Here is a 25,389-nt window from a genome sequence, read left to right as displayed (position 1 = left end):
TACCAACCACCTAGAGGACTGTGACTTTGCTGATGACTTGGCTTTACTTTCACATGCCCAAAAAGACATCCAAGCGAAAACCACAAGAATAGAGCAAATTGCCAAAAGCGTTGGGCTAAAGATAAACTCCGGAAAAACCAAGCTAATGAAAATAAAAACCAAAAGTGCTCTCAATACCTTTGCGAATGGAGTAGAGCTAGAAGAGGTCGAAGACTTTAAGTACCTCGCAGCTATATATCAGCAAATGGCAGCATGGAGAAAGAAATTGCCACCAGAATAGCAATGGCATCACAAGCTTTCAACAGACTCGCTAAGATCTGGAAATCATCCTCACTGCAGCAGAGAACTAAAATAAGGATCTATAAGTCAAATGTACGTTCTGTACTCCTCTATGCTGCAGTCATGGAAACTAAACAAGAAAGGAGAGAGCCGACTCAGAGGCTTTGAAAGAAGATCCCTCCAACGCATCCCCAGGATAAAGTGGGACGACAAAGTCCCGAACAAGGAAATATGGCGAAGGACAGGATTAAATGACATTGTCTCAGAAGTTCGAACGAGGAGATGGAGATGGCTGGGCCATGTCCTACGCATGAGCAAAAAAAGACTCCCCAACATGGCGCTGAAGTGGAACCCACCCGGAAAGAGAAATAGAGGAAGACCACTGGGAACATGGAGGAGGGAGATGGAAGAAGAAGTACAGGCTACTGGCAAAACCTGGCATGAACTAAAGTGGCTCGCCCAGGACAGGGTGGAATGGCGGAGATTTGTTGCTGCCCTATACTCCACAGGGAGTGATGAGGATTAAGTAAGTAAGTAAGACTAAGAATTAACTCTCATTTATTATACGAGCATATCTCCCTGTTAGTCACGATACAATTTGGTAGGCCCTTACGTGATCGGAACCCCCCCCCCCCCCAAAGAGATGCCTGTAAGAAACTGGAGATATTCCATAAATGACGTCACACTTTTTGAAGATTTTTATTCTCTCATCTATCCGTGACACATCGTCACAAGAAACCAGAACCCAACCCAATTAAATTACGTCACTTTTCAGCCTCAACATTGCAATTGACTGAGCTTAGTCATCATATAGTAATTTAATACATTTCTATTACAACTTATTAAAACAGTTTTCTAAAATGCCAAATAACCCTAACATTCAATTTCTAACATTACCTTTTCAAAAATGTAAAATGTGTGACGCCACACTATATGAATACCCCCCCCCCCCCTTCCCCTCATCACACATCGTCACAATATTAGAGGACCCCCTCCCCCCTACGAATGTGACGTCATGTATGGACGACCTCCCCCCCCCCCCCCCTAATGTTGTTTCTAAAGACAAGAAACGGTTAGGCCTATTTTATTGTCCTACAGGTTTTCTACTTTAAAAAAGATTTTTCGTATGTCTAAAAACAACTAAAATTCTAAACTTTTTTAGTACAAACTTCTCGTCTCTAAAGGGCATTCGACGGTTCACTAATAAAATATCGTTTTATTTATTTTTTACACTTTAAACCAGTCATACGGACGGGTGCAGAACGTGATATAAAATAAATTCCTCAGTGATACCCATCTGCGCATGACGGAAGTCATTGTTTTCTTAATGTAAAGGGTACAAGCAAAAAAAAAAAAAAACAGAAGAGAAAAATAAGTCTGGAGCCATGGTCTGACATAAAATAAATTTGTCTCTACAGTAAAAACGCCTTCCCCGGAGACGTTTAATTCAGCATTAACAAAATGTCTGCAGATATATTACGAAGAAATCCACAGGATGATTTTGAGCTTATTCAAAGAGTAGGAAGTGGTACTTACGGAGATGTTTATAAGGTGTGTAACTCGCAGTTATGCCATAACTCTCCAGCAGTACAGTACACTGAGTGTAGTTGACTGTAGCGTAGTCAGTGTGTATTCTATTTAGTAGTCTATTATTAGTACGTACATTCTAGATCTAGAATCTACACTCAAGTTTTTAAATGGTGGTACACTACACACCCAGTCCCCCTATTCAATTCATACATGAAAATATGACAAGACTACTTCAACTACCAATGACCCAAAGTGTAGTCTAGACTAGAAGGAGAAGGGCCTGCTTTTATGTTAATGTAAATTAATTGTGGGCAAAAAAATATGAAAATAACCCCTTACAAAATTATAGAATCTAATCAATCTAACCCATGAATCTACTTTTTCTACTAAATTCTAGTTCTAGTGTTTTAGACCCTTTAATAATAAAATTATAATCTAGTATTAGAGAAGGCGAATGATATTTAGAATCGACCCTTTGAATCCCGGACAGATCGTCCCCCAGGCGTTGCCTCAACCAACCGTAATTTCTAACCATAAAACTAGTCAAGATCACAGTACTACTAACAACCTAACATAGATCTACCTATTTTTGGAAGAGTCTATTTTATTAGACATCAGTACCTAAAATCATCTATAATTTATGTCAGGTTTAATCAGTTCGGTCTTAGTCACTAGAACCAGTAGATCTACTTAAATTTTAACACCCCTTTTACACTTGCTACAAGTATACTAAGTTTGAGTTTGGGGTTTAGAATAGTGTTAGTGACATTAGTGTTGACAGTGAATGGAAAAAAAAGTCTCAGAAAAAATCCACAGAAAAAAAGTCAATCTTTGCTGGAAAAAAAGTCACAGAAAAGTCACAAAGGAAAAATTTTAGATTTAGCTATCTTATTTAGCCAAATTATTTTAAAATATTTTTTCAAACTTAGAAATTTAGGGCAACTCAAGGCCTAATTGCTAGATATAAATAGTAAAAATATACCTTGATCTATTTCCTTTTGTAAAAAGGCTATTAAAAAAATATAAGACAAATATTTAATAATATTAAATAATAATACTTAATAGGGCCTAATAAATAGTTTTGAATAGAAAAGCATTTTGCCAAGCCACACTTCTAGGTTGACCTCTGACCCTAACAATGGCTAGAACTGCTTTACCTGTTTAAATTTTGTCCATAAGGTCTGGATGAGGGGCAAATACACACTGTGATTAATGAAAACATCGCTGATCTCACAAAATCTGCATTATTATTGTTTTAAATGCAAATCTATAAGAGCTTATATGTTTAAAATGTCCATAGAGAGGAATTTGGGGGGGGGGGGGGGGTGATGTATGAATGTTAATGTATATTGGGGGGGGGGGATGGTTACATTTGTGCATACAATGTGTACAAAGGACTTTACAAAGCTGTGTATGAAACAGAAATAATTTTTTAATTTAAAAAATAAATGTTTAATACTCTGCATCATTTTCTGTTTTTTATGGGGGAAAAAGTTTGAAAAATGTAAACCTCATTAGGCCTATTTAATTTTAAAACATATATTTATTTTATAAATGCACAAACTCTGTAGCAATCATTAAATGGCATCTTATTTCAGGCAAGAGACTTAAACAATGGTGAACTTGCAGCCATTAAAGTCATAAAGTTAGAACCTGGTAAGCTATTATTTACAACTATGCTTAAACATTATTTGTCAGACCTACCACAACACTAAACTACAGTTAATTTTTTTTCAACTCTCAGTACTTAGATGTCATACTTTTTTTAAAACCTTTTTTACCACATGCATTAACTATGGAATTTTTTAGACATTACACTATTATTATAATCGTTAATTAAGTATGAAAATAATTTTTGCATATATTTTCTTTAGGTGATGACTTTGCTGTCATTCAGCAAGAAATTATTATGATGAAAGATTGCAAGCATAGTAACATTGTTGCTTACTTTGGCAGCTATCTGAGGTAATATTATGTTAAAATCTGATTTTGTTGCAACTTTAACTATAATCGTAATCTTACATGTGTCTATAATTAATGATTTTATTTTTTACAGACGTGAAAAGTTATGGATTGCTATGGAGTATTGTGGTGGTGGATCTATGCAAGATATATACCATGGTGAAGATATTTTAGTAATTTGTACATACATTTAGACATTGGTTTGAAATTTTAAATGCACAATGAAAATAACTTCTTTCCAATAGATAATTATTTTTAAATTTTTATCATTACTTGCTTATTTGCGCAAAAACTTCAAAGGTAAAATTACTTTTACTGTTTTACTGTATTTACTTGTAGTTTTTTGATAATTTGATTTTCTAAATTTTGATTTGCAGTTACTGGGCCTCTTCCGGAGCCCACCATAGCATTTGTTTGTAAAGAAACACTAAAGGGTCTCAGTTATTTGCACAGGCGGGGTAAAATGCATAGAGACATAAAGGTATGTAATAAAGGAAGTGGTTAAGTTTTTTATTTTATAGTTAACAAATGTTATAAGTCATTTTGACCAGTTATTTTTTTTTTTTTTGTGTGTGGCTGCGTTTAGTAGTCGTGGTTACAACAATAAAACTGTTACTGTTGAGAAAGTTGGTCTGGCGGAAAAACTCGCAGATATAACTATTTCTATCTTGCTTTTACTTTATTTTAATTCCTTTTTTAAAATGTTTGTTTAATACAGGGTGCAAATATTCTAGTAACAGATGAAGGAGACATCAAATTAGGTAAATATAAAGACTTAAATAAAACCATTATCATTGTACAACTACATTGTTATGCTGTGGAGAGGAATAATATAACAGACACTAAATATCTTTCCATCGATTGTGAACTAACCCCAATTTCTAAATCATTATTTTAGAATAGTCATTCAACATTATCTACAAATTTGTTATATCGGTTCACAGCTGATTTTGGAGTTTCTGCTCAAATAACTGCTACAATGTGCAAACGCAAGTCTTTCATTGGTACTCCATATTGGTGAGTTTTCATCTAAGGCTGTTTGAATACTTTCTTATAGATGGATGGGTAGTTAAAAAAATAATACTCCTGTAACATGCATAACATCTACTTTGGTTATAATAATTATTTAGGGCAATGTTTGTCAGTAAGGTAAAAATGTGTTTCTCACTATATTAAAATAAACAACTATCTGACTGAATATTTGTTATACAACAGGATGGCTCCAGAAGTGGCAGCTGTAGAAAGAAAGGGTGGATACAACCAGCAGTGTGATATCTGGGCAGTGGGCATTACTGCCATTGAATTTGCAGAATTACAACCACCTATGTTTGATTTACATCCCATGAGGTATTCACATACATAACAAAAACACACTGGTTGGTAGTACTGTCTGCCTATGTGTTATTTACTTTTGAGATTTTTGATCCTTGAAATGGTTATTTTATCAAATGAAATAACTTGATACATATAGTAAAATAGCTTTAAACAGGTATAGATTGTCAATTTGTTTGTAATAAGAAGATTATTTCTTTAACTAATATTACCTTGAAAATGTAATTGACATTCAAATTTAAATTTAAAATTCTTTAAAATTTAAAATAATTTTTTAGAGCACTGTTTTTGATGTCTAAGAGTGGTTTCAAGCCACCTCAGCTTAAAGACAAAAATAAATGGTGAGTAGAATACACATTTATTTTAATTTATATTTATTAAAAGTTTCAACAAAATGTAATCAGTACTTAATTTTATGTTAGAAACAATTTCAACTTCTTTCTCTCAACCTTTTCTTAGTTATCTTGCATAAAACCTGATCGTACTAAAATAAAAAAATTCACAGAGAAACATTTAAATGAAAACATTTGATATGACCAAAAAAAAAAACAACAAACTAATAAAGATACTTCTTTCAGGACACCTGTATTTCAAAACTTTATCAAAGTTGCCTTAACTAAAAATCCCAAGAAGAGGCCCTCAGCTGAGAAGTTGATAGATGTAAGATAGATGTTGTTACATGTTTTTAAAAAAAAAAAATATATGCTATCCCTATAAAAAAAGAATGATAATAAAAGTAAAACCTTCCAATAAATATTCCTTTAAAGCTGCCACTTGTGTTGAATTTGATGTTTATTTATCTACAGCATCCATTTCTCCAAGGTGACCTTAGCAGAAGACTAACTAAAGAGTTACTTGAAAAATCTAGAAATCCTACACATAGTTTTGACCTTACTGAGGATGAGGATGGAGTAAGTTAAAAATTATATTTGATTTAATAAATATTATCGTTTAGTATTAACTGCAAAGCAGTAGTTTAAAAAAATATTGTTTTGAAATAATATAATGCACTATAAATAATGTAACCATGCTATTTAAAGCTGTAGTAAAAAAGCGTTCAATTGGTTATTTTTAAAATTCTTCTCCTTTTTAAAAGCTGTTACAAGATGTTCCTAAAAGAATACCATCTAATAAAACATCACGCCAACTTGCAGCCACAAACAGTATTGAACTCAAAGGTGAATCAATAGAATAGTTTTCAAGATCAGTATTATAAAAAAAAATTGTTTATATATTACACTGATTATTAGTTAAATTAATAGTAGGACATGGTTTGAATTGTATTTAAAACTTTAAAACATTAAAACTAATTAAATACCTGTTAGGTGGGCAAATAATTCAAATTATTTTAAAATTAACTGTTTCAGTAAATATCAACACAGACCAAGGAGAGGTAAGCGTTAAATATTATTCTTAGATACAGCTGACAATTTTATTGTTCAATTCTCATTTTATTTTTAAATAGGACTGGGAGTAGAGGTTATTTATATATCTAAACTATTTTATGCTAGATATTATACACTAGTTGTTTTCTCTTTAGGAAGAAAAATATAATACGGCAAAACCATGGCTAGATGATGATCTGTCTCAAAAGTGAGTAGATTATATATTTTTTGTTTCTTTCATGACGTGTAATGGTTTTAGAGAGATTTCTTTTTGATTTCATTATTTGGTTGGTAATTTATATTACATTATTTCAGTTTTTATTCAATTTTTATAAATAATAAACTTTCTCTTAATTATATGTACAATTAAAAGCAGCAGCTTTTTTCCCCTAAAAATCTTTTTTGAACAATTGTACTAACTTGAGGTAGTTTATGTGTTAATTTTGTATTTGCTTTAACACACAACAATTGCTTCAACACAGCTATTTTTAGTAATTTTGCTGCTCATTTTTACCTGCTTAGTGTCTTAATTTCAGTTTTGAGAGCACCCTATTATTACAGCAGCACTGTCAAAAAATTTTTTCTTTCCAAAAATTAACTTTTGGCTTACGTTTATCATAACTTACACTTTACATGAAATAAAGCTGTTAGCCTTTTTGGGGAATTTGATATAAATTTTAATAATACTCTTTTTAAGAAAGGATGCTTATTCTTTTGTTAGGCATCAGTGTGTTATCTTGTATCTAAATTTAATTCAATTACTTTCTTAACCCATTCTGAAATAGTGCTTGGCATAAAATCAGAAAGTCACCAATTAATAAAAAAAATCTTTTTTTTTGACTTAGATCTTTTGAAATAAATAATAAATGGTCAAATTTAATGTGAGATCAATACTCTTTTTGAACCTTCTAGAGAACATCACTACAAAGAATACCTTGCACACCTCAGTAAACACCTTTGTGGAAACAATTTGAAATTTTAAAGATCTTAGTGGATATGGTTTTGTAAAATGTTGGTCTCTTAATCTTATCTGATCTTTACAGCCCACATCACTTTTAATTATTTGTAAATGTTTTTTCCTTCTCATTTTCTGTGTTGTCTTCTTTCTTTCCATCTTTCATCACTCAGGAGCTTGCTTGAGTGTGTTGAGGAGGAACTTTCTCAAAGGTAAAAACTGAACAACAATCTGAGAGAATGATTGCATCAGTCTTTTACATTACCTATTTATCACCTCTGGAAAAATTCATTCTGGAAATGTCTATCATTCATTTTGCATGATTGCTGCCTATATATAAATATTTTGACAGTGGTTTTCAAAATAAAAAAAGTGAAAACTTAGCGTAAAAATTGTATTTTTTGTGACAAAAAAGGTGTAATATTTGAATAAAATACAGAATCTAACATCTGTAGTTGCTATCAGTAGCTCATGTCTCACTTGTATTTTATTTGCACACATATCTACATTCAAAGCAATGCATTTTCAGTTTTTAAACCTTTTTTAGCACTTACAAAACCATAGTTTAAAGAAGACAGCATAAAGTTTTACAAACCGAGTAGAAAAACGTAAAAATAATCTTTTCAGAGGTCATCGGAGTAGTTTATGTTTAGAGGATGTGATAACTTCGATCCATGAAAAGTAAGAACTGGTCCACTAGTTGCATGGCTGATGAATTAATATCTCTAGTCTATTGTTCAGTACTTTTTATTATTTGATTGTTTTTTTAAAGCTGTTAAGTTATTTCTAATTCTTTAAACTGGTTCAAATTGTTTGGAGTAATGAAATTAGAACAGCACAAATTAACTGTTGCATGTTGTTTTGTGATACAACATTAATTATTTACTTCATTGCAATTTATTTAAACAATTATGAAACCATTTAATAGATAAACTTAATTAACAAATCTAATTTTAAAGGCTTGATATTGTAAAAAAAACTGACAAGTGATGTAATACTTTCAGAAATCTAAATGAGAAAACACATGATGTAATCATTCTTAACCTTATTAATTACTGTTAATAAATCCCATTTACCAGTGGCTAAACTGACTAAGAATGCTTAATGTATTGGTTAGCTTTATTGTTCTTATTGCTTTCTGTATATTTTGGTTGGCTCTGCAGAAGATGTAATTAGACATGACTCTAGTGTAGTAGTAAAACATTGACACTAGTGGACTTTCTTCCAGATGTGCAGCCTTTGTATCTTGTTTCCTTACAGCAGAATTTACACTTAAATTTACTTTTCTTGATGTTTAGAATTTCTTAAAAAGTAGATTTTTTAAATGAAACTCATCATAAAATGTTGCTATATCTTTTTTTTTAAATAGATGATTTATGTTTTGGGGTTTTATGATTTAAAAACCTTTGAAACTCTTGAAAAATAATAATTTTCTTACATTAAAAAAAAATCAAATTCTAATTACTGCTTATAATGTGCTTTAATGTAATGAATTTATTTTAAAAAAAGACTGCAATATAAGCTGCTTGAATCTGTTTGCTTTAGAAATATTTACCGAAAATGTATTCCGAAAAATGTGTTTTTACCTGAACTTTTTACATGTAAATGTCCAAATGTATGCTTTTTCAGCTACTCACATTCAAGATGTTTTTTACTTTTAGTAATAGAATATTATCACTAGTTCCTAAATGTTAAAGAGAAAAAAAATTCTGTTCTTAGGAAATTGTTCGACATAATTTAAGAAAAAAATTTAAAATGGGCTTTTTTAAATTAAATAATTTTCTTATTTAAATTTTACTTTTCTGCATGAATGAATACAAGATTATCTGGTAACTTGAAGTATTCTTTCTTACAGACCTACTTTACAGATGAGTGCACCACCTGTTCCACCCCCCAAGGTGAGTAAAGAACTAGTGCTTTGTTGAACTACCTGTTAATCAACATTTCTTTATCATACATTGACCTGAACTATGACTGTCTGCAGCCTCCTAGAACACTAGATAAATCCAATGCTGGTAGACATGCAAGGCAGAGTACAAGTTCTGTTGGGGAAGATGAGGAATTTGAGGATAATGGGCCTGACATGGATTCATTGATAGACAGAATGTTAACTCTGACACCACAAGCTTCACATCCCTCTTCTTTACCTGGTTTAGATATCTCTTGTAAGTTTTTACAACGCTTTTATTAGATACACTTCACATTTACTACCTTTACCACAAGCTTCACATTCTCCTTTACTACAAGATTCACATTCATCTTTATTGTTGAGCTTCACATCATTTTCTCTTTTTATAGTTAATCATTAAATGGAATTTGTCCATTTTGCAAAATTTAAATAATGCTTTTATCATTATTATTTGTTTTGCTTCTTTTTATAATCATTTAAATTTCACTTAAAACTTCTTACAATAGTTATATTTACAAAACATGTATTGACATACATGTGTATTTTTTCATCAGCTCGTAAACAAAGAGAAGATATGACAGGCGATTCAGATAACCCGCCAGCATTGCCACCTAAACGGTCATCTCCACACTCTAATGGCGATGTTTTACACTCTCAAAATGGTGATTCTCCTGAAGGAGGCGGTGAAGAGAGTCAAACACCAGCTGTCCCTCCTAGACGGAGGTTGAAAAAAGAGGATAATGTAAATAAAATGATTCTTAATTTAAAAAAAAGCTTTGCTAATATTACTGATAAAGATCTAGACAAAATAGCATTGAAAATAGAAGACTTTAAAAAAGTTATGTTCTTTCCCTTCTTCAGATACAAACTAGTCAACAACGTCCAGTTAGTAACGGTCTTCCACCTACTCCCCAGGTTCATGTAAGTGGACATTTTCATCATTGTGGAATCACATTTTTCTTTAAATTATCTTACAGAATCACATTTTAGATTCAATCTTAATGAATTGTTAATACATTGTAACTTTTTTCTTAAACTTAAAAATAGTTTCTTTATATACTAAATTGTAATAATTTTTTTATTTTAGATGGGGGCATGTTTTTCCAAAGTATTTAATGGTTGTCCATTGCATATAAATTGTACAGCAAGTTGGGTACACCCAGATACAAGAGGTTAATATTTCTCATTCATTTGATTTGCTTGCTATAAATGTATACCTCCACATTTTACTTTGCTTTACTGAATATACTTTAGTGGATTCTTTGTTATACATTTGATTATACTATCAACAGATCAATATATTTTTATTGGTGCAAATGAAGGGCTGTATACTTTGAATTTAAATGAAATTCATGAAGCTTCCATGGAACTTGTAAGTTTTTTTACTTGTATAAGAAGTCAAAAAATATTCATATCCTTATAAATAAACAAAAAAGACTTATTCTTTAATTAATAGCAGTAGGCCTATTAATTTTAACTCTTTAAGGTTGAAACATCTTTTTGTTTAACAAATATCCGAAACAATATTTACTTCAATGTATTGTCCACTCAAAGACATTAGCTCTTTATTGAAATAAGGAAATTAGTTTAGTTTACTATATATATGATATATTTTTATTTGTGCTGGTGCAATGTGAACTGTCTCTTGGGTTGGAACCAATGACAATACACACATTTATTTATTTGTGTAGGCTCTTGATGGATAAACAATAGAAGCACTCAGAAAATATTTGTATTTGTTAATTACATGTTGCTGTATTCTGTGATAGTGCTAGGCCTAATCACACTGATTTTTTGTCATTTGTTTAGGTCCATGCCCGAAGATGTACCTGGTTATATGCAATAAAAGATATTTTAATGTCCCTATCAGGTGAGATTTAACCTAAGTAGTAAGTTAGATTTTGTTAAAGTATGTCAGATTGTTCTCAAACCAAACAATACCATGTTTAAGGCAAGACACCAACCCTGTACAGACACGATTTAATGATTTCTCTCACTAACCAACTATACCATGTTTAAGGCAAGACACCAACCCTGTACAGACATGATTTAATGATTTCTCTCACTAACCAACTATACCATGTTTAAGGCAAGACACCAACCCTGTACAGACATGATTTAATGATTTCTCTCACTATCCAACTATACCATGTTTAAGGCAAGACACCAACCCTGTACAGACACGATTTAATGATTTCTCTCACTATCCAACTATACCATGTTTAAGGCAAGACACCAACCCTGTACAGACATGATTTAATGATTTCTCTCACTAACCAACTATACCATGTTTAAGGCAAGACACCAACCCTGTACAGACATGATTTAATGATTTCTCTCACTAACCAACAATACCATGTTTAAGGCAAGACACCAACCTTGTACAGACATGATTTAATGATTTCTCTCACTATCCAACTATACCATGTTTAAGGCAAGACACCAACCCTGTACAGACATGATTTAATGATTTCTCTCACTATCCAACTATACCATGTTTAAGGCAAGACACCAACCCTGTACAGACATGATTTAATGATTTCTCTCACTATCCAACTATACCATGTTTAAGGCAAGACACCAACCCTGTACAGACATGATTTAATGATTTCTCTCACTATCCAACTATACCATGTTTAAGGCAAGACACCAACCCTGTACAGACATGATTTAATGATTTCTCTCACTAACCAACTATACCATGTTTAAGGCAAGACACCAACCCTGTACAGACATGATTTAATGATTTCTCTCACTATCCAACTATACCATGTTTAAGGCAAGACACCAACCCTGTCCAGACATGATTTAATGATTTCTCTCACTATCCAACTATACCATGTTTAAGGCAAGACACCAACCCTGTACAGACACGATTTAATGATTTCTCTCACTATCCAACTATACCATGTTTAAGGCAAGACACCAACCCTGTACAGACATGATTTAATGATTTCTCTCACTATCCAACAATACCACGTTTAAGGCAAGACACCAACCCTGTACAGACATGATTTAATGATTTCTATCACTATCCAACTATACCATGTTTAAGGCAAGACACCAACCCTGAACAGACATGATTTAATGATTTCTCTCACTATCCAACTATACCATGTTTAAGGCAAGACACCAACCCTGTACAGACATGTTTTAATGATTTCTCTCACTATCCAACTATACCATGTTTAAGGCAAGACACCAACCCTGTACAGACATGATTTAATGATTTCTCTCACTATCCAACTATACCATGTTTAAGGCAAGACACCAACCCTGTACAGACATGATTTAATGATTTCTCTCACTATCCAACTATACCATGTTTAAGGCAAGACACCAACCCTTTACAGACATGATTTAATGATTTCTCTCACTATCCAACTATACCATGTTTAAGGCAAGACACCAACCCTGTACAGACATGATTTAATGATTTCTCTCACTATCCAACTATACCATGTTTAAGGCAAGACACCAACCCTGTACAGACACGATTTAATGATTTCTCTCACTATCCAACTATACCATGTTTAAGGCAAGACACCAACCCTGTACAGACATGATTTAATGATTTCTCTCACTATCCAACTATACCATGTTTAAGGCAAGACACCAACCCTGTACAGACATGATTTAATGATTTCTCTCACTATCCAACTATACCATGTTTAAGGCAAGACACCAACCCTCCCCAGACATGATTTAATGATTTCTCTCACTATCCAACTATACCATGTTTAAGGCAAGACACCAACCCTGTACAGACACGATTTAATGATTTCTCTCACTATCCAACTATACCATGTTTAAGGCAAGACACCAACCCTGTACAGACATGATTTAATGATTTCTCTCACTAACCAACTATACCATGTTTAAGGCAAGACACCAACCCTGTACAGACATGATTTAATGATTTCTCTCACTATCCAACTATACCATGTTTAAGGCAAGACACCAACCCTGTACAGACATGATTTAATGATTTCTCTCACTATCCAACTATACCATGTTTAAGGCAAGACACCAACCATGTACAGACATGATTTAATGATTTCTCTCACTATCCAACAATACCATGTTTAAGGCAAGACACCAACCCTGTACAGACATGATTTAATGATTTCTCTCACTATCCAACTATACCATGTTTAAGGCAAGACACCAACCCTGTACAGACATGATTTAATGATTTCTCTCACTATCCAACAATACCATGTTTAAGGCAAGACACCAACCCTGTACAGACATGATTTAATGATTTCTCTCACTATCCAACTATACCATGTTTAAGGCAAGACACCAACCTTGTACAGACATGATTTAATGATTTCTCTCACTATCCAACTATACCATGTTTAAGGCAAGACACCAACCCTGTACAGACATGATTTAATGATTTCTCTCACTATCCAACTATACCATGTTTAAGGCAAGACACCAACCCTGTACAGACATGATTTAATGATTTCTCTCACTATCCAACTATACCATGTTTAAGGCAAGACACCAACCCTGTACAGACATGATTTAATGATTTCTCTCACTATCCAACAATACCATGTTTAAGGCAAGACACCAACCCTGTACAGACATGATTTAATGATTTCTCTCACTATCCAACTATACCATGTTTAAGGCAAGACACCAACCCTGTACAGACACGATTTAATGATTTCTCTCACTATCCAACTATACCATGTTTAAGGCAAGACACCAACCCTGTACAGACATGATTTAATGATTTCTCTCACTAACCAACTATACCATGTTTAAGGCAAGACACCAACCCTGTACAGACATGATTTAATGATTTCTCTCACTATCCAACTATACCATGTTTAAGGCAAGACACCAACCCTGTACAGACATGATTTAATGATTTCTCTCACTAACCAACTATACCATGTTTAAGGCAAGACACCAACCCTGTACAGACATGATTTAATGATTTCTCTCACTATCCAACTATACCATGTTTAAGGCAAGACACCAACCCTGTACAGACATGATTTAATGATTTCTCTCACTATCCAACTATACCATGTTTAAGGCAAGACACCAACCCTGTACAGACATGATTTAATGATTTCTCTCACTATCCAACTATACCATGTTTAAGGCAAGACACCAACCCTGTACAGACATGATTTAATGATTTCTCTCACTATCCAACTATACCATGTTTAAGGCAAGACACCAACCCTGTACAGACATGATTTAATGATTTCTCTCACTATCCAACTATACCATGTTTAAGGCAAGACACCAACCCTGTACAGACATGATTTAATGATTTCTCTCACTATCCAACTATACCATGTTTAAGGCAAGACACCAACCCTGAACAGACATGATTTAATGATTTCTCTCACTATCCAACTATACCATGTTTAAGGCAAGACACCAACCCTGTACAGACATGATTTAATGATTTCTCTCACTAACCAACTATACCATGTTTAAGGCAAGACACCAACCCTGTACAGACATGATTTAATGATTTCTCTCACTATCCAACTATACCATGTTTACGGCAAGACACCAACCCTGTACAGACATGATTTAATGATTTCTCTCACTAACCAACTATACCATGTTTAAGGCAAGACACCAACCCTGTACAGACATGATTTAATGATTTCTCTCACTATCCAACTATACCATGTTTAAGGCAAGACACCAACCCTGTACAGACATGATTTAATGATTTCTCTCACTATTCAACTATACCATGTTTAAGGCAAGACACCAACCTTGTACAGACATGATTTAATGATTTCTCTCACTATCCAACTATACCATGTTTAAGGCAAGACACCAACCTTGTACAGACATGATTTAATGATTTCTCTCACTATCCAACTATACCATGTTTAAGGCAAGACACCAACCCTGTACAGACATGATTTAATGATTTCTCTCACTATCCAACTATACCATGTTTAAGGCAAGACACCAACCCTGTACAGACATGATTTAATGATGCTCCACACTAGACAGACAAGCCGGTTCTCTCTACCCATGAATAAAATTCCAGAAAAACTTGTTCCAAGGTAAATTCCACTTTTTGGTCATATTTTAACACCTGTATTGACTGTTAGTGAGCTGGAACTAATTGGTAAATATACATGTACTCGCCAGGCGCCTCCAACCAACAGTTAAAGTTCCAGATACAAGAGGCTGCTTACGATGTTGTGTAGGTCGCAACCCTTACAATGGCTACCGTTATCTGTGTGGTGCGTTAAGTAATGGGGTGATACTCATGCAGTGGTATGAGCCCTTGAACAAGTTTATGTTGCTCAAGGTAGGTTTTTATATCATTCTTGCCTATGCAGAGTTCTAGTTCAGTCTGTATGTTTTATATGTATGGCAACACATAAGATAATTTTTGTAAAAATATCAATGTTAAGAATAAAAGGGACATTTCTAACTTTTTCTTAGACTTTTGAAACCGAACAGATGCCACCACAACTGCAAGTTTTTGAGATGTTCATTAGTCCTGAGCTCGAATACCCCATGGTGTGTTATGGAGTTAGGAAAGGGTATGTTCAGCTTTTATTGTCTAGTTTTCATGACAGTGTGTATTTAAGGGCCATAATTCATGTTAAAGTAGAAATAAAATTTCCATTATGTTTGTTTTTATACTTTGTTAAAACAACTTTTGTTATATTAAAAAGTTTATTAATATATTTTATCAGTGTTGACAGGAACCATGTAAAGTTTGATGTCATCAATTTAAATAGTATGACAAGCTGGTTTACTGATGTAGACACAGGTGAGGAGCTGTTTCAAAAACCACCTTAAGATTGTAGTTGTAGACCTATGATGTGAGCTACCTTTTTATTTGACTTTCATACAATGTTTATTTCTGTTTCAGCAAGTGATTTACTACCTGTGGTTAATGTCACACAGTTGGAAAAAGATACTGTACTTATATGTTTTGAAAGTAAGTTCTTATATTGTTTTACTGAAATTTTTAAAATACAAGTACCATTATCTAGTGTCCACATTTTCACTTGTTTATACATTGATATTTAAACTGTATTTGTGAACAAAAAATATTTCTTTCCTTGAATTTGTAACTGTGCCAAAATGTACTGATTAAAACCAATTTGTTTCTTAGAATTTGTTAAAGTGGTGAGCCTAACTGGGAAATTAAAATCAAGTAGACGACAGCAAGCTGAGCTTCATTTTGACTGTATTGTTGACTCATTAGGTAAACTATTGCACTGCTAGTTTAGCTGCTTTTTTGTTTCTTCAAATCATTTCTTGTCACTATGCAGAAGATATCAGTCCAAGATTTTATGTTTATATAAATTGTTTGGCTTATAGAAAAATATAAATTCATAAAAATGTTTCTTAATTAAAATATTTTTAATTTTAATGTTATTTTTTATTTTACGTTATGTTTGTTAAAGATTTATTTGGTATTACATTTTTCTATTGTTAAACTCTTTATTTTACTCAGTGACATTACAAGACAGTGTGTTAGCTTTCCATAAACATGGGATGCAAGGACGGAGTTTTAAAGCCAATGAGGTAGGTCACTCTATGCTGGTAAAACTAACACCTAGTTTTTTTAAAACTTTTGTTGTCATCTTATGATGTTTTGTGTTTTATTTCCTATGGTTTTATTTTCTCTGTCAAGACACAATCTATAGTATGAACTGTTTGATGTTGACCTGTTTATCTCAATGTTTCAGGTGACTCAGGAAATCATAGATAAAACCAGAATATTTAGATTACTTGGCTCTGACAGGTAAGAAAAACCAGAATATTTAGAAAACAAATTTCAGCTTTTTTCCTTATCAGTTTTGTCATTTGTTTGATATAGACGAACAGATTGCACTACAGTTTAGTAACTGATGCAGTAACATTCTCATGCATTTGACTAATTTTATATATTACCCTATAGTACAATAACTTATGTTGAACAATACTATACTGTAGGCTAAGTAATTTATCCAGCCATTTAGGCATCACAGAAATGATGTGCTTATCATTGCTGGGTGGGAACAGGGACTGATGTTTGTTGCCCATCAGAGTTAGGCTAAATATGGAATCTTATAGATGTTTAGTTCTATGTTTTGTGTTTTAAAATTTAGGCCAATAAAAAGCAGGCAATAAAAATTTAGTCGTTACTATGTGAATGAATACTTATTGTCAAAATGATAAATAATTGTGATTTAAATCAGTTTTCCAAAAAAAAAAACATTTAAGATTCGCTTAATTAATTCACATGCCTTGAGCTCACTTAGGTGATAGGACATCTGTGAGTCCCCCAATGTTAAAATGTAGCTGTCATAAGTCAAAGAAAATTAAGGCACTTGAGCATAAAATTGGCTACATTATCTTTTTATATATGAGAACACACATGAATTCTACTTTGACTGTACTTCTTGGACAAGATAGTTATTAGCTAAGTAATTAAAACTGTGCTTTAAACTAAATTTTTTAAATTGTATTTGCTGTGGTTATTAAATATCAGCTAGATAATGATCAGTCTGCATCCATCCCTCTAACCACACCTCAACCTCTAGCACAAGCACATGTACAACCTTAGCACTCCACAAAAACCAGCTTTCACTTTAAACCATGCCACCCCAAACTCCTTACCCACCAAGAACTCCCTCCTATACACCCACCCCATTACTCAAACCATATGCACATCATTACCTCTCTCAACTGACATAATTTCTCACAGAAGCTATCTATCATGTAAAATGTCAAACACTTTTCCCATACACAGATATTTTAATGTAATCAGTAGCAAAAATCAATTAAAAAATGACATAGAATTAAAAAAATGTTTCTCTCTAAGCGCCCAATTTAAATAGAAAGTTAACCTTCCACCATGTGAGCTTATTAAATAAAAATTTTTTTAATACACTGCAGGAACATCAGCTTACAAAATATACATTGCAAATATTTGCTGCTTAATCCTAGTAAAACTTGTAAATATTTTCATTTAATCTTCTTGAAAATTCAAAATTTATCTGTGTTAAATAAAACTGCATCTTTGAAGATTATGACGAAATTATTGAAATGTGCAGTCCAGAAAAATGTTTAATTAACAGAGGAAATTGTTTGATTATCTCCCTTGCTGCTGGCTGTTGTCACCTTGTTACTTAAAAAAATATCATTTGAGCCAAGACTAATATGATATCCATTTTTAAAAAAATGTGGCAATTGATTAAGTTGTGCAACTACATGGTTATCTGATGAGCCCTGAGATATCTGTCAAGCTGAATGTTGATAACATTGAATAACTAGTCCCATGTACAACACTTGATACAGGATTGTTTGCTTCATGTTTGTCTGTTGTCATAGCAACACAGGATGGAAAAACTGTAATTTAAGCCGTCTTTTGTTTCTGTAACAGCAGGTTTAGTTTAGGTTTCCTACTTCATAGTTCATTGAGATGTGCAACTAACAACCGTGCCACACTGAAACAGCAGAATCACACTCTGTAATTAAGCCCTTACAGTGTAGCTAGCATCAGTACAGACAATGATAAAGTAGCTCTTGTCAAGGTGCACTAAATATGGGCTCAATAAACCCTGAATAAAAGTAGAGGCTCATGTCAATTTGATTCATGAAAAACAGGCTCCTAGTTCTAGTGAATAGTTAATTTATATTAAAATGTTTATGGGCTAAAAATACTTGTATAAGTGTGTTAATGTTGGTCCATTAGTCAGCAACCGTCACACAACAGAATGTTTGTTGTCTACAACTTAAATCTTTAGCTGGCCTCCTGACTACTAGTATCAAAAGTCCTAATGGAGTGTCCCTGCTATACATCCCCCTGTTGAGGCAGAGAATAATTTTTTAAGTGGTCAGTTATTTCTCTGAGATGTACAAAAAAAAACAGGAATTCAATTATTAATATTGATTTTGCACCTGGATACCACAGTATCACTTCCATAGTTGTCATCTAGCCAACAAAAAGGCAGCTCTAACATATCCCTGTCTATCCAACGTGGACATAAAGCAGCTCAACACTTCTTTCAAATTATGGTATCAAAGCATTAGAAGAGTGGTTATGTTGGGACATGCATAAAGCAGTCAGGTATGAGTTCCACTAAGTAACTGGATTAGTAGGAATCTCTTTGCTTGTGAGCAGCCTTATTGTTTGTTTTGTTCATGTCTGTTTAAAAGAAGGCCAGTTGATGGATGGGGAAAAATTCAAGTTTACAATTAATGGATACATGCTTGCAAAGGTGGCAGTCTGGGAGGTGTGTGGGTGTGGGAGGTGTGTGGAAGGTGTGTGGGTGTGGAAGGTGTGTGGGTGTGGAAGGTGTGTGGGTGTGGAAGGTGTGTGGGTAGGTGTCAGTGTGGGTACAAGGTGGCAACCAACTGACTCTGTTGTTGGCAATGGGGTTTCCATTGGACTAAACAAATGTGACGTTGCCAAGGGCAACACTTTTGATATCTTGTGTGGATCATTTTTCACCTGGTCTGCCCTGACAGGCATCAAAGTGTTTATCAACCAGTTGACCGTTAATTGCGCTAGTGTGATGGATTTCATGTGGTCAGATAATTCTGTTGGCTGGTGACATCTTCGGCACACATCTGGTGTTTACATTGTCAGAGGAATTGTTGACATTTTCTCTCAGCCAACGCCTGGCTTGTTATTGGCCACCATGGTAACTGCATTTCCCAGTCCTTAGGCTGAAGAGCTGCAGGCCAATCAATACAGTGTTATAGCATGATCAATCATACAACTGCTGCCTCACAGCTCATTATACATGACCTCCACTATATTTACCAAAGTAACCACAGCTCACAGATGGTAAAACCCTATTGTACTTACAGTGAGGTCCTCACTCTTATATTCTCACCAGATTCTCCCCACATGCCACTTGTACACTCCCAGGCATTTCTGACAAAAATTTTTATGTGTATACTGTTAAGTCAACATACACTTTGGCAGCAATCTGGGTCAAAAATAGCCATAATTTCTCTCCCCCCCTCCTCCTAGTGAAATATTATTTCCAATTATCTAAACCTTCCATTTTTATCTTCAAGCAATATGAACCTATTAATAGGTGCTTCCATTAACACCTTTGTCCGTTTCAGCCGTACACTGGTATGTTTGTACCAGCTGTACACTGGTTTGTTTGTGCCAGCTGTACACTGGTATGTTTGTACTGGCTGTACACTGGTATGTTTGTACCAGCTGTACACCAGTTTGAACCTGCTGTACACTTGTTTGTACCAGCTGTACATTGGTATATTTGTACCAGCTGTACACTGGTATGTTTGTACCAGCTGTACACTGGTATGTTTGCACCAGCTGTACACTGGTATGTTTGTACCAGCTGTACACCAGTTTGATCCTGCTGTACACTTGTTTGTACCAGCTGTACATTGGTATGTTTGTACCAGCTGTACACTGGTATGTTTGCACTAGCTGTACACTGGTATGTTTGTACCAGCTGTACATTGGTATGTTTGTACCAGCTGTACATTGGTATGTTTGTACCAGCTGTACATTGGTATGTTTGTACCAGCTGTACATTGGTATGTTTGTACCAGCTGTACACTGATGTTTGTACCTGCTGTACATGGGTATGTTTGTACCAGCTGTATACTGATGTTTGTACCTGCTGTACACTGGTATGTTTGTACCTGCTGTACACTGGTATGTTTGTACCTGCTGTACACTGGTATGTTTGTACCAGCTGTACACGGGTATGCTTGTACCAGCTGTACACTGATGTTTGTACCTGCTGTACACTGGTATGTTTGTACCAACTGTACACGGGTATGTTTGTACCAGCTGTAAATTGGTATGTTTGTACCAGCTGTACATTGGTATGTTTGTACCAACTGTACATTGGTATGTTTGTACCTGCTGTACACTGGTATGTTTGTACCTGCTGTACACTGGTATGTTTGCACCAGCTGTACACTGGTATGTTTGTACCAGCTGTACACTGCTGTTTGTACCTGCTGTACACTGGTATGTTTGCACCAGCTGTACACGGGTATGTTTGTACCAGCTGTACACTGATGTTTGTACCTGCTGTACACTGGTATGTTTGTACCAGCTGTACACGGGTATGTTTGTACCAGCTGTACACAGATGTTTGTACCTGCTGTACACTGGTATGTTTGTACCAGCTGTACACTTGTTTGTACCAGCTGTACATTGGTATGTTTGCACCAGCTGTACATTGGTATGTTTGCACCAGCTGTACATTGGTATGTTTGTACCAGCTGTACATTGGTATGTTTGTACCAACTGTACATTGGTGTGTTTGTACCTGCTGTACACTGGTATGCTTGTACCAGCTGTACACTGATGTTTGTACCAACTGTAGACCAGTTTGTACCAGCTGTACACTGGTATGTTTGTACCAGCTGTACACTGGTATTTTTATACAGGCTGTACACTGATGTTTGTACCAACTGTAGACCAGTTTGTACCAGCTGTACACCAGTTTGTACCAGCTGTACACTTACACTTGTTTGTACCTGCTGTACATTTGTATGTTTGTACCTGCTGTACATTTGTATGTTTGTACCTGCTGTACATTTGTATGTTTGTACCTGCTGTACACTGGTATGTTTCTATTGTAACACTAGTTTTGTACCAGCATATACTAATCAGCATATACCACTACCAATTGTACTCTTAATTAGGATTAATGTTACATTTGGCTTTGGTCTGAATACCAATATTGCCTAACATAATAGAGTTGCCAGTTCTACTTAGTTTTCTACTTAGTTGTGAAAAGGGAAAAAAGTCAAATGAACTCAGCTACATAGCCTGGTTCTTTGGTTTCCATGGCAACTAAAAAAACAAGAGTAAACAGGACAAGCACTCTCCTAGACTAAGATGACGCCAGTTGTGTTTGTTGGTTGCCATGGAGTCCTGCTGTGTAATCTTCACTGCAGTCTGTTTTTATTGTTTCCACCATTCTAGTGAAAATGTAGCTTCTAATCTATAAATAACCCAAAGGTTTTAGGCTGATTTCTAATTGACATGTTTGTTTGATCTACCATCAAGTACATTTCAATCATCATATTAAATGGTTACACTTTTAAAAAAAGATTGAATTGTTTGAAGTTATAAGTAAAATATTTTTTTCTCATACATTAATTAGCATAGAGTAATAAAATTATTATAACATCACGACTGGTAATGTTTGTATTAAAACTTCTCATTAATATGGTCACATGTGAATGTTACTGTTGGTGTTCTGCTGTGTTTGTTTTAGACATTTTTCTCTGGGGGGTGCACACAAAGAATGTAATGCCTTTTATACGGTCACAAGTGAAAGCTACTGTTTGTATCTGTGAGCTGAAGGAATGATCTTGTTTACTCCACAGAGTGATCTGCCTTGAGAGCCGCCCCACCAATGACCCAACTTCCAACTCTAATCTCTACGTGTTGGCTGGACATGAAAATACTTACTAAACAATACAGAAAAACCAGCCTGAAGAACCAGCTAACTCTAACCTTTACCTGTCAGCTTGACATGACAACACATGAATTGAGCACAAGACAGATTTAAGAAACTGCTGTATTGTTCACACTGGATCAAGTCTGGTGTGATTCCATGATATTCCAGACCAATGCTTGGCAACCTGTATAGATTGATCTGTCCACTCTCTGGTCAGTAGAGACAGTATTAGACATTTTGATACATTTCATAAAATTTTATCCATTCTCTAATTGGAATTCTAGAGCTACGGTGGTTAAACAATATGCACCTGACACAATACTTATCTGTTGATCCTAATCTTCTCAGAGTTCAGCTGCAATATACATTCTATTTAAGTTAAAATAGTATTTCTTAAATGCGATATAGATCTTAGTATTGGCAAATTGAACAGTTTAACTTATTCTTCCAATGCCTGTAACATACATAGGGAATTATAGTGCAGGTTGATTGTGATTCTTGTATAGATTACTGTTAGCTTTGATATGGCGCCACTAGATGAGTTGTGTAGTCTTAAATGGCCATCTTGGTTTACTCTTCAACAACCTCCTGCTGCCTTAGGTAGGTTCAGTTCTCTACTGCTGTAACATGACTAGTGCAGTGCTGTGTGTTGTATGTTCAGTTCTCTACTGCTGTAACATGACTGGTGCAGTGCTGTGTGTTGTATGTTCAGTTCTCTACTGCTGTAACATGACTGGTGCAGTGCTGTGTGTTGTAGGTTCAGTTCTCTACTGCTGTAACATGACTAGTGCAATGATATAGGTTCAGTTGTAGTGAAATTTACAGTCAGGCATGTTTCCCACAGCACTGTAAATTAGACACCCCCCCACCTAAGCACTGTAAATAAGACGCCCCCTCCCCCAACAGTACTGTATATGAGACATGTCCCCCACAGCACTGTAAATGAGACATGTCCCCCACAGCACTGTAAATGAGACATGTCCCCCACAGCACTGTAAATGAGACATGTCCCCCACAGCACTGTAAATGAGACATGTCCCCCACAGCACTGTAAATGAGACATGTCCCCCACAGCACTGTAAATGAGACATGTCCCCCACAGCACTGTAAATGAGACATGTCCCCCACAGCACTGTAAATGAGACATGTCCCCCACAGCACTGTAAATGAGACATGTCCCCCACAGCACTGTAAATGAGACATGTCCCCCACAGCACTGTAAATGAGACATGTCCCCCACAGCACTGTAAATGAGACATGTCCCCCACAGCACTGTAAATGAGACATGTCCCCCACAGCACTGTAAATGAGACATGTCCCCCACAGCACTGTAAATGAGACATGTCCCCCACAGCACTGTAAATGAGACATGTCCCCCACAGCACTGTAAATGAGACATGTCCCCCACAGCACTGTAAATGAGACATGTCCCCCACAGCTCTGTAAATGAGACATGTCCCCCACAGCACTGTAAATGAGACATGTCCCCCACAGCTCTGTAAATGAGACATGTCCCCCACAGCTCTGTAAATGAGACATGTCCCCCACAGCTCTGTAAATGAGACATGTCCCCCACAGCTCTGTAAATGAGACATGTCCCCCACAGCTCTGTAAATGAGACATGTCCCCCACAGCACTGTAAATGAGACATGTCCCCCACAGCTCTGTAAATGAGACATGTCCCCCACAGCTCTGTAAATGAGACATGTCCCCCACAGCACTGTAAATGAGACATGTCCCCCACAGCTCTGTAAATGAGACATGTCCCCCACAGCTCTGTAAATGAGACATGTCCCCCACAGCTCTGTAAATGAGACATGTCCCCCACAGCACTGTAAATGAGACATGTCCCCCACAGCACTGTAAATGAGCACCACTTGGTGTGAGACTTGCCCACCTAAGAGCCTTGAAGAGCTTGTTGGAGAGTATGTCCCTTCTGCTTTCAGTCTGACCGTGGCTTATGTTGTGTATATAATTACCTTTGTACAGAGTGCCTCAAGCCTATCTTGTTATTACTGTAGTCAGTCTTTGCTGATTGGTTGAATTATGTTTATTTACACAAGTCATGTGACAAATTGTTCCTCTCAGCCAATTGAAAAAAGGTTTCACATATATGTTGACATAAAATTAATTGTGATTTAATTAAGAGTTTTTTTTTTAAAGCAAGTAGATGATTATTTACTTTGTATTTATTTGAGCAAGTTTATGTTGTTGGGGCTCTAATGACACCATTTTTCTTTTAATTCTTATAAAGAATCCAAGTAGAGTAGTCCTATAGAGAACAGAGAGTATGATGTAAATAGAATGTACATGCACTTGATAGAGTTTATTATTATTTGAAAGTGATATAACTTGTTGCTAGTCATTTCTCTATGTTTATATACCTTGCTAAAAATTGATATCTATCCATATATATTTTCACTTTGACCAATGTTAAAATTAGCTGAAATAATTTGTGCACGGTTGTTTTTTATAGATTTTATTGAGATTTTTAGGTAATATTTTATTGAAATAACATTTTGTTTGGGTGAAGAGATTTTATGAATGAGATGTTAGTGCATAGCAATGAAACCACATAGCAGACAGACACTGGCATGTCTCTCTGTTCATGCTGGTTGT

At 34.9% G+C, this 25,389-nt stretch overlaps 1 protein-coding gene across 3 annotated transcripts; it reads left to right on the top strand.

Annotated features, from left to right (window-relative positions):
- Positions 1–1,616: 1,616 nt before the first annotated feature.
- On the top strand, positions 1,617–24,117 carry LOC131943106 (mitogen-activated protein kinase kinase kinase kinase 5). 3 transcript variants are annotated; one of them, XM_059303133.1, is made up of 32 exons: positions 1,617–1,830; positions 3,408–3,465; positions 3,684–3,774; positions 3,866–3,930; positions 4,149–4,252; positions 4,490–4,532; positions 4,716–4,788; positions 4,987–5,118; positions 5,382–5,444; positions 5,682–5,763; positions 5,910–6,014; positions 6,200–6,281; positions 6,471–6,496; positions 6,644–6,696; positions 7,617–7,655; positions 8,071–8,124; positions 9,299–9,341; positions 9,428–9,608; positions 9,907–10,094; positions 10,214–10,273; positions 10,440–10,524; positions 10,645–10,724; positions 11,162–11,222; positions 15,306–15,411; positions 15,500–15,662; positions 15,800–15,900; positions 16,057–16,133; positions 16,236–16,304; positions 16,482–16,574; positions 16,827–16,897; positions 17,062–17,117; positions 22,697–24,117. In XM_059303133.1, exons 1-32 carry the CDS (start codon positions 1,741–1,743, stop codon positions 22,782–22,784), a joined length of 2,682 nt encoding a protein of 893 aa, XP_059159116.1. In that variant the 5' UTR covers positions 1,617–1,740; the 3' UTR covers positions 22,785–24,117. The 3 variants fall into 3 exon arrangements, with proteins under 3 accessions (XP_059159116.1, XP_059159123.1, XP_059159124.1); XM_059303140.1 differs by lacking the exon at positions 8,071–8,124; XM_059303141.1 differs by lacking the exons at positions 7,617–7,655; positions 8,071–8,124.
- Positions 24,118–25,389: the final 1,272 nt, after the last annotated feature.

This window comes from Physella acuta, unplaced genomic scaffold (genome assembly GCF_028476545.2).
Source record: "Physella acuta isolate Inbredline_101_S28 unplaced genomic scaffold, ASM2847654v3 ptg000038l, whole genome shotgun sequence".
Classification (NCBI taxonomy): domain Eukaryota; kingdom Metazoa; phylum Mollusca; class Gastropoda; family Physidae; genus Physella; species Physella acuta.
Note: the sequence above shows the minus strand (reverse complement) of the source record. Positions and strands in the feature narration are given on the sequence as shown.

Coding starts and splice junctions, on each gene's coding strand:
- LOC131943106 (XM_059303133.1), top strand. CDS start 1,741: ATGTCTGCAGATATATTACGAAGAAATCCACAGGATGATTTTGAGCTT. Junction 4,789..4,986: donor TTCATTGGTACTCCATATTG/GTGAGTTTTCAT, acceptor GTTATACAACAG/GATGGCTCCAGAAGTGGCAG. Junction 6,015..6,199: donor TTACTGAGGATGAGGATGGA/GTAAGTTAAAAA, acceptor CCTTTTTAAAAG/CTGTTACAAGATGTTCCTAA.